General features: G+C 39.2%; 1 protein-coding gene across 8 annotated transcripts in view; it reads right to left on the reverse strand.

The window, feature by feature from the left end:
• Positions 1–580: 580 nt before the first annotated feature.
• The window catches only part of LOC109419246 (protein peste), an 81,516-nt gene continuing 67,501 nt past the window's right edge, over positions 581–14,595 (reverse strand). For all 8 annotated transcript variants that reach the window (XM_062859314.1, XM_062859315.1, XM_062859309.1 and 5 more), the window contains 4 exons: positions 10,898–11,104; positions 10,331–10,837; positions 10,188–10,261; positions 581–1,735 (listed from right to left, as the gene is read on the reverse strand). In XM_062859314.1, the coding sequence (XP_062715298.1) occupies positions 1,336–1,735; positions 10,188–10,261; positions 10,331–10,837; positions 10,898–11,104 (1,188 nt within the window). In that variant the 3' untranslated portion in view covers positions 581–1,335. The remainder of the gene's footprint in view (positions 1,736–10,187; positions 10,262–10,330; positions 10,838–10,897; positions 11,105–14,595) is intronic.

A 14,595-nucleotide genomic window follows, 5' to 3' on the forward strand; every position in this document is an offset into this window, starting at 1 on the left:
TACTCCATTTTTTTTAATACGTCACAAATTTGTTGAATTTCTAGATTTAAGGTTGGTGTTGGGTTCTTTTAGTGATAAGCATTTCCCCCATTGGCTAATTTAGGAATATTGAATCGGTTTCGGTAAGTTTTTTTTGAGAATTTGAGTTGGTTCTGATTAGTTGTCTGACGTTTGGGTTGTTGAGTGCGGCTTCGTTTCTTAAGAACTAGGTTGACCTGCCCTGAGAGGGAGGTCTCCTTGCCGGGTAATTGAGAAGAGTGAACGGTCCTTCTACTTGGAAGGTGGCGCTTAAGCCGTTTGCTTAGCGTAACGGGACGGAACGTTACAGATTGATTTTTCATCATACAGATAATGAACTTTGAAGTCAAGGCAGAATAATTATTGAAGTGCCACGGTTCACTTGTCAATACTCCACGATGTACTAGATGCACCATGGTGCACGATCTAAAAACCCCTGCCTTGGTGGACAAAATAGGTAGAAATGGAATAAATCCTTTAAAAAAAAGTTATACATTAACTGTGACCTTGCGTCGCCTTTTTTCACATCACTCATGACCTTTCGGATTACAAACTATGCTGGTTTTAGTTATCAACTTCATTTTTATTGTTTAATTTCTGTTTTATTGCAATCAATCAATGGTTTCCATTTTTAGTAAAGATAACAACTCCATACATATAACAATGTCTTTTATACCGTTTCCCCTATTATCAAAAAACGGTTAGGTCTTTTTTGTTGCGTGTATACCCTATAATTGGAATATCGGTTCTTTGCGTAAAAATGTCAAAAAATGGAACCCCTCCCAGCTCGTTAAATCACGCTCGTTGCATACAAAAACAAAGTAGGAAGTGATTCTCCCTTGGAGAAAGTGGTCCACTAGGTCTATTAACTCTTCGTTGATACGGATGCTTCTTTGTATTGTTGTATTTGTATGAAGGTTCGTAAATCTCTGGCACTTTGTTCGGTGAGATCACCTACTCTAACTGCTATTCTTACATAGTTTGGCCTTAACCCTAGGAAGATTTTTTTTTTTTGGAACAGCGCGGCTACCTCATTTGGCGACCCTAAATCTAAACAAGAAATCTATGTATGTCCTGTAGTAGGATTACAATTTGGTATGGTGGATCCTAGAACCTAGCCAATGACTGATGACGATGATGCTCCTCCGTAAGTAGTCAATGGATTATTATTTTCGATTTCTAGTGGGGTCACACATGCATTACACTTAATCGGTATGTTCAGAGAACTGGATTGTTCCGTCCGCCCCTCTCCGAAAGCTGGCGGAGGAGAAAGTCTTTCTTTTCCGGTACAATTTTACAACGGCTGCGGGCTCAATCTCACGTCTTGGTGGTCCCATTCTCAGCCCCCAGTCGAACCGCCTTGCTTTCGATCAACGGATGTGCCTCAACGATGGTGGACAACTTCTCTCCGACCGCTTCCTTCTCCTTCTCCGGCACCAGGATCGCGGTTTTGGCTAGATTCTGCTGAAGAAGAACCTTCTCGGTCCCGGTGGCATCGGTGACAATGTCCCGTCGCCGACCACGGAACATGAGCCGTTCGATCGGGGTCCATGCGACCATAATGGCCCCGAGAACGAGCATCACGATTCCACAGATGCGGGCCGTCGTTGGGATGCTGAGGGCCTGGGCTATTTCACCGGTGAACTCCGGCTTCATGGTGACGTGCTGCTCGAACCAGAGCACCGGTAGGAACACCCGCGGGACGTCTTCGTAGAGGCTGGAAGAGAAAAAAAAAATGAGGTAAGAGAACAGACTTGGTTACAAAGTTTATTAGCTGACACCGACAAGATGTTTTCGCCACATTTTTGTGACTCCACATTTGGTCAGCGTTTAGTCAGCGTTGTGTCTTTCACTTAATTCCTAGAAACACGACTTTAAATTTTGAAACTCTATAAGTTTTGATGTTTTCAACAAATGTTCTTGAATTTTTGCCATAAATCTTAATAACTATTCATCACAGCATCGCTCTGGATTGATCGCGAAAAAAAAATGTCAAATAAAGCTTGAAACCGAGAAATTGCTAAGTAATTGATTGTACTTAGTCCACTCTGACTGAACGGTTTTTGGAAAACACAGCGCAACATTTTTTTGTCTCAAGAGCAAACTAATGTGTCTCTGACAGATTTTGGGCCGCTGAATCCGAATCCGGGCTCAGATTTGCTCCAGCACGTCAGAATTTTGAGCTTTGCCTCAATTCCTAGGGCAAAATATGCGATTTTGGGCTTTTTTGACTGCCAGCCATTAAGCATGGAAATATTTTTTTTTTTTTGCAATCAAAAGGTAATTTGGTCAATTAACATCTAAATTAACGACTCATGCAAAATATTTTATTTTACCAAATCGAATTAGATAGTTTTAAGCGAAGAAAATGTATGCATTGCCTCAAGATTAAAGTAAACATATAAATAACTATAGTATTCGAGGGAAAAAGTTAGAAAAAAAAAACTTACAGTGCTGACAAAAACGGGATAATATGCTGACGAGATCGGATAGTGACAAAAACGGAACGTTCTTGTATATGGGTTTCATACAGGACCAGTTTGAGGAAAAGGCTAGAAAGGTCATAGCCCCAGGCCCCCGCATTTTAGGGCCCCAAAAAATCTTACTTCACATATACAAATGTAAAACATAAAAGCTTCAGATTACTGGTACTGTTGTGGTTCGTATTGGAAATATTGCAACTATCCCTCCAGCTACTTATGGAATTCCAAATTTCCTCCAAAAACTCAGTATGTATTGTTCAGTTGAAAACAATAGTTAACCACAAATCCCACAGATTTTCTATGAATCACTCGGAATCACTCTCTCTTTGCATTCTGGGAGAAACCTAAAACCATGTAGAATGAAGAGTCAAAAATTTTCTTCTGAATGTTTATTAGGGTGCCCCACACTTATATGAAAAACATTTTTTTTTCAATGCCAAGTCTTACCTCCTGAATCGGTTGCTTTGGACTCCCAGAAGCTACGTTCAAAATTTGAGCAAAATCGAGTAAGGGGGCGCTCAAAGTGCTTGAAGTTTGTATGGGAAAACGTGGAAAAATGTATGCAGAAATTTTAAGTTAACGATTTTTGACGCTAGGTGGCACTGTAAGCGTTTAATGAGAACATCCATTGGTATTATTGTAGATGCCAAACAAGTTTGTCGAAGACCGTAAAGTGATACGACGCCTGTTGAAAAAAATATATAGGTAAAGTAGGGTGAGATATTATGGTTGTTTTTCAAGTACATGTAAAGGAATACTATCAATAACGAAATCTCAATACTTCGCCTCACTTTGCCTAAATTATAACTTTTTCACAGGCGTCGGATCACTTTGCGGTCTTCGACAAAGTGTTTTTGGTATATAGTCACTTACAATAATACCAAAGGGTTTTATCATTTAGCGCTTACAGCGCCACCTAGCGACAAAAATCGGAAACTTAAGATTTCTGGATACACTTGACCACGTTTTCCCATACAAACTTCAAACACTTTGAGCGCCCCCTGAGCGCCCCCTTAGGCTTAATCGGTTTTGCTCAAATTTTGAACGTAGCTTCTGGGAGTCCAAAACAACCGATTCAGGAGGTAAGACTTGGCATTTTAAGAAATTTTTGTTTTTCATATAAGTGTGGGCCACCCTATTGTTCATGTTTTATGAATTGTGGGAAATCTCAACAAATTTAAAAGTAATTGGAGATTTTAAAAAATGATGTGTTGAAATCGGCAAAAATCGGTATTTTTACTAAAGATTTTTTGACATCTTCACTATAAAAACTCTATTAGAAATAAAGTCAGAAGTTCCATTAGAAACTCATCATGAATATCCATGTGAATATCCGTTTATATTTCATCAATAGTTTCTATTGAAATTTCCGCTAATAATAAGTTATGGAAATTCTTTCGCTCTATGAACTTTCAGCAAAAGTTGTTTCAGAGTTTTGCCAAAAAAATCTTTTGAAAAGTTAGCAGAAATAAAAAGTATTCAAATATTCGCTCAATGTCTCTTCTAATACGTGAAATAAGTTTTTTTAAAAGCTTTTCACTCTAGGGTTCCGAGTCATTTGGCCGAATGCCGTTTGGCCGAAAAAGGAATGGTGAATCTATGTCAATATAACTTAACCTTTGAGAACGCGCGCCATCAAGCAGCTGAAACTGCACCGCGCTCGCGCTGTATACGATGAGCGAGGTTTGTTGGTAGTGTTGTACTTTTTACAACGGCGCACGTCCTGAAGGGTTAAAGATGGAATAATCTCTGACAAAACATTCGTAGTTTCAACGCCAACTAATCCTTAAGTAGTAAAACTAGAAAGAATAGTCTGTGATTTAAAGAAGAAAATATTTCTGATGATCACTTTAAATTCTGTGGACACTTTAAATTCTTAAGATCGTAGGTCGGCCAGATGGCATTCGGTCAAATGGCGTTCGGCCAAACGACCGGACTTACTTGAATAGGGTTTTCTGTTTAGAGGGTTCGAAATGTCGTTGAGGCAATAAACAAACAAAATTATCTAAAAATCTTAGGAGCGTTTCTCCTGAGGTATTTCCAGAAGATCTTTCAGGGATTGCTTCAGAAATTTTGCAGGAATTTCTTCTAGAAATCTCTACGGGTATTTAAAGGAGTTCTTTCAAGTATTTAGAAAATCTTTAAGGGATTCTTTTGGAAATTTAAGAATTCCTCTAGTAATATATTGGACAATTTCAGGAAGCACTGCTGAATATCCTCTGGAAGAATCTTTGAAGGAGTTCCTGGAGATATTTTTGACGGAATCGCAGAAGCAAATTGAAAAAGAACCTCTGTGGAAATTTCTGCTGGAATCGCTGAAGAAATTTGTATGATGAAAACAAATTCGTGGTACAACTTTTGAAGACATCCCTTACTGAAATTCCTAAAGAAATCCTTAAAATACCTCTTAAAACCTCTTTTTATGCATGTTATGTTTATGCACTTTTAATTAACAGTAGACGTTCGGTGGGTGCAAACGGTTTAACTGCAATGCTTTTTAACTGCAAGTCCGGTAATTGCAACAAATTTGCAGTTATCGCACCGCTATCCGTCAAAACTGAGCGCCAAGTTAGCCCAAATGAATAATCAAATGAATTGTTCGTTCATTTAACGTCAATCGATGGGTTGTTTACGGGTATCTGACGTTGCAGTTATTGAATTTTGTTCGCTAGCTGAAACGTAAACATGTGGCAGTTATCGAACGTCTACTGTATGCAGGAAAACCTACTCATAACCAATATTGTGCATTGGAAAATTTGATAATAACTGCTGTGGGCCTGCCGTTGCGTGATTACGAACTCCTCTGTTACACTTTCGCTGGTCAGATTCCGGATGTTGCACCGCAAAATCTGCATTTCCTTGGTGATCTGTCCGATTTTGTAGAACGTCTGACGGATTTCTAGGTTTAGAATAGCTTTCTTGAACCGGTTTATTGTCCTGTTGACTTTATTCGTGTATGGGGTCGTTTTCTGCTAGCAATTCGTGCACGCATTTGAAAAAAAATACGATGTGGGCAGTGAATACACCCTGTCCTCTGCACCTGATGTGGAATGCTTTTCGACATTGTAGATTCGCCAGTTTCCTATTGCTCGACGCATATGATTTCAATGCGTCCACAGTGTTGAAGAATGTGTTTTGTACAACTGCCATCTTGATCAAACTGAGGATAAATCGACTGTTTGGTGAAACTGATTATGTTTGGCTACGCAGACATTTATTGAACAAATGACGTTCTTTATTTGTCCGACGTTTCGACACGGGGTTTGTGTCTTCCTCAGGGGGTACTGTAATTTTACATATATTCTAATTGTTTGAAATTACAATATTTGTATCGCTATTTGTCCTAGGTTTGGTCTAACTGTAACTGTCAGGTTTAGCGGTTTAGGTACATGCTGTAAGGGTCAAGTTTGTTATAAAGTGGGAAAAATTATCATTCACTTTTAAAAATCTTACACTTCGAAATTTCTAATTTATTCCCGCAAAACTTGTACTGCCCAATGGCGCAATCTTTCTAATTTCTAGTCCTTCTTTCTTTTATCCTACGGACTGGTTAACGTGCCCTATCGGTGTTCTTGATTCCCTCTCATCTATGCTATCATTTCTCGGTGTCTTACGCTCCCTTCAACTTTTTATGTCGTGCAACATTGCTGCGTATGTCGTATTCAGTCTGTCTATGTCGGTTCGTTTATTAACTGTGTTGTCGGTGTTCGTGATGCAACACATCTCTTAAAATGGAAGTGTGGATTGTTTGTAGCTATGGTCAATAATTTGTGTGTGTGTGTGTGTGTGTGTGTGTGTGTGTGTGTGTGTGTGTGTGTGTGTGTGTGTGTGTGTGTGTGTGTGTGTGTGTGTGTGTGTGTGTGTGTGTGTGTGTGTGTGTGTGTGTGTGTGTGTGTGTGTTCTAAATCGAATCGGTGATCTTCTTCTATACAATGTTGTATTAGTGCTGTGGTCGTCTCTATCAGTGATGTCTTGGCTACTTCTGTGTTGTTATTGTTATCATTTATCAGTTTATAATCAGTTTAGTAATAACGGTAACTATTGCAACAGTTGCCAAGGAGAACAAATGAAGGTTGCAAGGGATTCCCAAGGGGTTTCAGCGGCGTACCAGGGGATCTCGGGGGAATTTCGGGGGTTTTTGAAAGCATTGTAGAGAGTTTCAGAGGATTTTCAACGGTTTTTTTTTTCGAGAGTTATAGGTAAATTTTCGGGGGTTTCCACGTGCGCTACAAGGGTCTGAGTAGGTCTTAAGGCGTTTCGGAGACATTATATAAAGTTTTAGAGGTTTCAGGTTCATTACATGCGGTCCGAGGGGGTCTTAAGGGGATTTCAGTGGCATTTCAATAAGTTTCAGAGGATTTTCAGAGACCTCATTAGAACATCTTTTGAAACGCCCCTGAAATGCCCTTTGATTTGTGAGTATTCTTGAAACCCCCTGATAAGACCCTGATCTGAAATGCCTCGAAACGCCCCTGAAACCTTATTAATCCCATTGAAACGCTCTTGAAATCATCATAATCCATTTGAAATGCCTCTGAAAGCCCATTGTACGCTTTAAATATGCTCTAAAAATACCCTGAAACGCACATTAGAACCCCTTGAAACACCCCTGAAATGCTATCAAACGCCCTGAAACTCTCATAAATGACTCTGAAATGCCTTGAAGCACAACTCAAATCACCTAAATTGCCCTTAAAGCCTCTTGGAATGTCCCTGAAGCCCCCTAAATACTATTGAAATGCCCATGAATTCCCCGTAATCCCATTAAAACACAACAAAAGTTGACAGAATGCCATGAAAAGGCTCCTGAAATCCACTGAAACAACCCCTTGAAACGCCCCTAAAGCCCGTTAAAATTCCCTGAGAACTTTCTGGAAACCCACAACCCAAACCTAATTTATGTACAAATTTCCCTTTTTTATGCTAAATGACATTTATTACCATAAAATCATTTGCAGTAAATGTTTCACTTTCGTAACTGATGAAAACAATTTTCGTACCTGTTTTAAAACATTGAAATTGATCATATCGAAAACATTTCAAAAATTACAAAAACTGAAAAGTTATCAATTTCACCCGAAATCACGATAACTGGAGGATGCTCAGGATATTCTTTAAAATATCATGGGAGAATTTGCAAAATTTATTGAGAAATTGCCTATGTAATTGCTATACAAAATTCCAGGAAATATGTCAGGAGAGAAGGAATGATTGAGGGAATTTTGAGGAAATAGATGTAGGAATACTACTGGAACTCCTGAAAGAATCTTTGCATAAATATCTGCAGAAATCTCTGGAGGAATTTCTGCTAGAATAACCGTAAGAAAAAAATGCATGAATCTCTGGAGAAATTCATCCTAGATTTTCAGGATGAATCGCTGAAGTAATTAAAAAAGTCCTGGAGATATTCCTGTGATATTTCCAGTGGAACAAATTCCCGAGGAAGATCAGTTCATGAAGAAATATCTGTACGATCATTCCTTCAGGAATATTTTCTGAAAAAAATCGCTGGCTGAAAGAATTCCCGAAACAATCTTCGAAAGAACCTCTGAATGCGGAGATTACCAGCCTTGGACCAGAAATCTGAATAGTATAGAAATATGAAACTTCTGGATCCCTGAAAAAAATTATGGAGAATTTTCCGGAGAAACTGCTGATTCCTTTGCAATGATTTTCCAAAGGACATCTTAGAAGTATTGCTGAAGTAATTCCAGGCGAAGTTGCAGAAGCAATCCATGGAAAACTTCCGAAGTGAATTCTTGAAGAAAATTCTGAAGAAAGGGCACATCCATAGAACATTTCTTAAGAGCTTGAGATTAAAGATTTCCTAGAGGCATTTTTGTTAGGACTCTTGGAAGATTTTATAAATGAAGTCCTGGAGAATGTTCTAAAGCCATAGAAGTTTTTCTAAGGAAGAAATTTCTGAAGGAATCCCCGAAATAATTTAGTGAAGCTTTGAAATTTTTTTCACGACTCCCTTGAAGAATATCCTAAAAAATCTGTTGAGGACATAGGCGCCAACTTAGGGGGGGGGGGGGGCAAGCATGGTTTCGCCCCCCACCAATATTTGACGATTTTTAGATTTTCCCATACAAAAAATCAGAAAAACCAGGCTTTGCCCCCCAATAATTTCACCGAGTTGGCGCGTCTGGTTGAGGACTATCTCTAAAGAATCCTTAAAAGATGTTTTAAAGGGATCCTTTGCAAAATTTCTGAATGAATTTTGAACTTTTGATATTTTGAAAAAAAAACCTGGAAGAAATTTTGAAGTTATCCCGATAGATTTCTGCAAGAACCCATGGAGCGATTTCTGAGGAAACTCATGGAGCAATCCGTGGATGATTTCGTAAAAGAATCCCTGAAGAACTTTCTGAAAGTATTCGAGCTAGATTCTTTGAAAAAATCTTTGGAGGATTTTAAAATAACCCATGGGGAAAATTCGGAAGGAATGTGTGGATTTGTAAGAGTTATTTATGATCTTAGTTTCTGCGTGATCCTCCAGGGAACTTCAGAAGAAGTCATGAATGAATCTATGGGCTATCTAAAGAAATCCTTGGAAGAATTCTTACAGGTAACTCTCAGAGAAATCTCAGAAGGAATTCCTGGTAGAGTTTCTAAATGGAAAATTTAATAACTGGAAGAATATCTGAAGAAATCAACGATAATATTTTTTTTTTGAGAGGAATCCTTGAAAAATGTGGATGCTTGGAGGAAATTCTAAAGAAACATTTACATAGAGGAATTTCTGAGAGAATCCCTGGGAAACTTATATTATTCGGAGGAATTTCTTAAGGAGTTCCTGGGAATTTTATTAAATATCACAGAGTTTTTTTGCACGTCTAAGGGCGTAAAAATCGTAATAATAAGATAGGCGACACATTCTTCTAGTTAAGAGTAATGCAAATCATATCTATTTCTCATCCACTGAATTGTCAGCTGCTTATTGATGTATGAGATCTTCTTCTTTATGGCTCGACGTTCGTATTGGAACTTGGCCTGCTTCTCTTCAACTATGTGTTCTTAGAGCACTTCCACAGTTACTAATTGAAGAGCTTTCTTTGCCTGCCATGAATTTGTACATTGTGTGGTATTTGGAAACCCCTCAGTGCTAAAACTTCTCTATGCTTCAATATGAAACCGTGTCGACTCAGGCTCTCTTTGACTTCCCTTCAGAATAAAAAATCCTAACTACGGCTATGTCATCTATTTAAATACTCTTCAAAGAAAACAAAAACTGAAACGTATTCGTTCTTCACGCTATGTTGCTTGGTCTGATCACATATAAACAACCGGACCACTTTATAAATCTATATCCTGAGGAATTCAAAGTACATAGTTTAATAATATCGCAGAAATCTATATATTCCTTTTAACTGTGTGCATCGATGATAATATTCTAATATTACGGAAACAAAACTAAAAAGAACAGGTTTCTGCAAAGACGTCAGCAACTATCAATGACGCGATAGCAGGCCACCCCATGAGCTTCAGCCAACCAACCTGCGAGTCCAAAATATATTGATGTTCTTGCTCTTGCATATGAACCACCCGCACTTAATGCAGGGTCAATGGAAGTGGGAACTGCGCTTTATGATAGTGCGGTCAAGAGCACTATGAAGCTATGTTTTATAACCGATTTTTAGAAACCCCCTCAATGACCATTAAAAGAGATGCAATAAAACTTACGCGATGCTTGGGTGAGATTGGATGAGAATGTTCAACTGGAATCGAGCGGCGACGTCTAGGGGGATTCCCGTAGTCTAAAATGAGATAATTATGTTCTTATTGCAATTAATCCGGATTATTCAAAACCCCCCCAAAACACTTACCGGTTCCATCGTCATGTAGAACTGATGCTTGTCCTTGTTCGGCTTCAGCCCTTCCACCTGATTCAGATAGAACTCGTCCGCCCCGTAGAAGTGGGGAAACGACATGAACACCGGCGTACCGAATCGACAAGCCGAGATGTTCAACACCCCGGACGGTACGATCTCTCCGCTGTTGAAACAAGCCGTTTCCGGGAACATCGTACCATTGTCGACCGTCCGCGGACCTCCGGCGTACTTGTATCCCTTGATCCCGGCCACCTCTGTCTCCCGTTCAAAGTCCAGCGGCAGACTGCGGCACATATCCGGTGTGAACAGCTGAATCGGCACGTCCTTGGACAAGTTCGGTGGATAGAACTCCCCGGCCGAACCGTTCAACATCCCGCAGTGATCGGCGAAGAAGTTCGTCCGCGGCTTGTAGTTCCATTCGGCCATCGAACCGATTTTCATGATGTCATCCACCCCGGTGTGAACGTTGTAGTGCCCGATCAGGTCCGCCGAGTTGTTGCGCTATAATTGAAGAGTTAATCAAGCTACCGCCAATCCGGACCGTATATAGGGATCACCCACCGTGTAGAACCAGCCGACACGATCGAACGGTACCTCGCTGGCATCGAACAGTTGCTTGCCCATCAGAACCATGTTGTCCTCGTAGCCATCGAAGAGCAGTTCTCCCGCGGTTTTGGCCACGAACACGTCCTGATCGTAGAGAGAGAGACCCATGGATACGCCCTTTCGGCGTACGTAGTCCCAGGTGCGTGCTCGGTTGGCTGCCGACTGAAAGATACCAACAAAAATGAGGTTATGATATACTTTTTCTGGAACAACATGCTCGATTTTCGGGACAAACAATGTTTGGTCCCTTTTAAGGGCTGTTCAATTTGAGCTTGGTTATCAACATCCAACACACTTAGAATAAATTACAGTATTCGGTGAAAAAAATCACCGAAACTGGTCTGTAAACATGCAAACTACAGTATTACGGCGAAATCGATGAAATTGCAGGAGAGAATCGGTGAAATGTAAGAAATCACCGAAGAACCGGTGAAATCAGACAAATTTACAGTAGACCTGTGAGTATTTTACCGAACAGATCGGTGATGGGACTATTTTACCGTACTACTGTAAAATGCGTTTGACAGCCACGCCGGCAGCTTCGAGCATCAGTTCTATTAGAATTTGCGCATCACCTCCAAGCAAGACTCTCTTGTACAGTGGCAGCAAGTGTGGTTCCTGATCGGAAGGTCATGTATTCAATCCCATCATCGACGTTTTTTTATGAAAATATTGTTTTTTGTGCTCGCATAAAATCGCCGTAAATTTGTAAAATTTACCGTACGTTCAGTGATATTGAGAATTCATTTGTAAACAAACATACCGAACGTTCTGCGATTTTTACGGTAAATTTGTAAAAAGTACCGAACGTTCCGGTAATTTTGACAGATGCGTTTTCCTGAGATTCGCAGTACGTTCGGTGGTTTGAAAAATCACCGAACTTTTTACCGTACGTTCAGCTGTTGAGATTACGGTAAAATTTTACCGTAATCCGTCATTTTTCCTAAGTGTGAACGTTTCTTCAGCACATGGTACGGTAGCTGACTATTATCAGAAGCCGGACGAGCGGAAAAGTGAGATCAACGAGAGCGACACTCTGTGGGAGTCCATCCACGGAGCGATGAGCGCGTCAATACTCAAAGTCGACCTAGGAACGGGTGCTTGGACGAGGAGTGCCAGACTCCATACAAACAGGTGGTCAAAAATATTTTCGCGTCAATGTTATATAATGTCTTGCTCAAACTCGTAGGGTTTATGCCTTAAATATATGAAAAACATGTTAAACAGGTTGTTTCAATACGACAGTTACAAACAGCATGAACTTACAAGGGCATTGCATACTTTTAGGCGTTTATCTGTGTATAAGAATTTCTGTTCCTATTTACAAAACGGATTCCAATTCGTAAAAACACGCTTAGCTAAGACATCAAAGACCAGATTTAGACTCCACTATGGTTGATCTACCGAAAAAAGCGGTCCTGACGACCAAATGTTTCCTCAATAGGGTCAATCATCGCCGGCAACTTGATTGCAATTGCACAATAGCAGCTAGTAGCAGCCAAATTTGATTTCAACGTCGCCCAGGGATCCTAAACAAAGAAATAGAAGCAGTCCCGAAGCGAAACTTTGCGAAACTATTTTTGTACGGAACGGTTTGTATAAGGAAAATGTAAGAAGCAATGTAACAAAACTAACGGGTGCGAGCTTTTTACTAAATGCTACCCATCATCGTCGTCATCCAGCGTCCATCGGTGGATACGGGAATTGGTCCACGCACACTGTCAGTGGACTAAGTGTCGCTGCGTTCACACCGAGTGCGTCGGTCGGTGGTAAAGTGTTACCTCGGCGGGAAAGACGACCGATCTTGTTTGCGTTGTGTACGGGAATGAGCTCCACCCCGAGCAGTTGAGGATATCTACAGCATAACAAACTATGTTATTTTGGCAACATAACTGAGAAACGGAAAGAGTTATTTTTGTGATATTAACATAACATATCATGTTATAAACTTGTCTGTCATAAGCGGCAAAATAACAAAAATCATAACAAAAAAATGTTCCTTGCAGACCAGTTGAATAACACGTTTTGTTTGTTTCAATAACAACTTAATAATAGTGAATTTGTAAAATATTACAATAACAAATTTTGAAATTAACAAGTTATTGATAACAATTTTAAAGCAAAATGAGTTATAAGATCTTATAAGGTCCGAGGAGGAAGGTGGGTTTGTGAAAATATGGCAAGCAATGTGTTAAGTGTAGGAAAACCCCGTACGAAGTGGTGAGGGGGGGGGGCGAAAATCCCCAATTTTAGCGTGACGTACTCAATGGATGCTCCCTACTGACACAGTTAGAATGTAATGTCAGAAAGAAGAGGAAAAGGAACTGACAAGAAAACATGATTTTCTCAACAGTTCCTTGCGAAATGCTGTGAACAACGTCAATCTCGAATGGTGTAGTTTTTATTGCAAAACTTGTTATTGATGTATTATTGATGATCAAATATTTGCAAAGTCCCAATAATTCAATAATAACTGAACTTGTTGTACAACTAAATATGTAATTGAAATGTTACACTAGTTTACAGCATTTTTGAACTCGGTAAGCTGATGATCATTTTTGGTGTAGAATCATGCCCTGAGTTCGAAAACTCGCAAGAAAAAAATTACAGTAGAGCGGAAATTTTTTGGACTTTCCATACAAGGTTGATGATTTGAAATCGATTTTTGTTCTATTTTTAAGCAAAGTCGCTCACTTCAAACATCTCATTCTCCGTAATCAATGCTTCGATTGAGCTGAAATTTTAACCGTAACTCGCCTACATATAATATGTCAACTAAACGTCGAGAAAGAATTTTTAAGTTTGTTTTTTCTTATTGAAAAAAATACTTATCTTCAAAAAATTTTGGGAATTTGGCTAAAATTTAAGACGATCGTCCCTAAAACTCGCCAATATCTTGAATTTCATCAATCTGATGCAAAACATGTATTCAGAAGATCGAATGGTATTGTATTCAGCTTTCAATTGATGAATAAAGATTTAAAATTGGTTGAACAAAACGCAATATATTTGAATTTTAGTAAATTACATATTTTGAAAAATTTTAAAACTCGATATTGAGCTAAAACTTAAAAACTGTTCTACCTAAAATTTTATGAAGGTCGGTTTCGAAATCAGCACTAAATTGTGCTTCAAAAATTTTGGTCGTTGACAGAAGTTCACGACTTTCGTTTTACTTGTGTTATTTGTGTTGTTCACGACTTTCGTTTTAACTTGTGTTATTTGAAGAAAATATATTAATAGCACGATCATAACAAAATAAATTTGTCCAACAAAACATGTTATGAAAAGGTAATGCCTCAATAAGTTAATAATAACAAACCAAGATATAAACACAGATTTTGTGATTCCGTTGTTATCATTTTGATATTCTCCTCTGCTCGGGACACCCATTCTGATTGGCTGTGTTGTGTGGTAAGACAAAGTATTCTCTAAATAAAAAAAAGTTTATAACTCTAACCTTATTATTTTTTCAGAACAATACTCTGGACTCTGGAGTGAGCACCCCGTTGAGAATCTTCTGCAGCAAAAAAGGAAGGACTTTAAGTTTGCATGCAGAAACCTCCCCGAAAAGATATTTTTCTTCATTACCTCTGACGGCGCCTAATTCAAATTACAGGTATGTTCCGTTTTTATCAACACGGTCCGCGATT

This window comes from Aedes albopictus, chromosome 3 (genome assembly GCF_035046485.1).
Source record: "Aedes albopictus strain Foshan chromosome 3, AalbF5, whole genome shotgun sequence".
Classification (NCBI taxonomy): domain Eukaryota; kingdom Metazoa; phylum Arthropoda; class Insecta; order Diptera; family Culicidae; genus Aedes; species Aedes albopictus.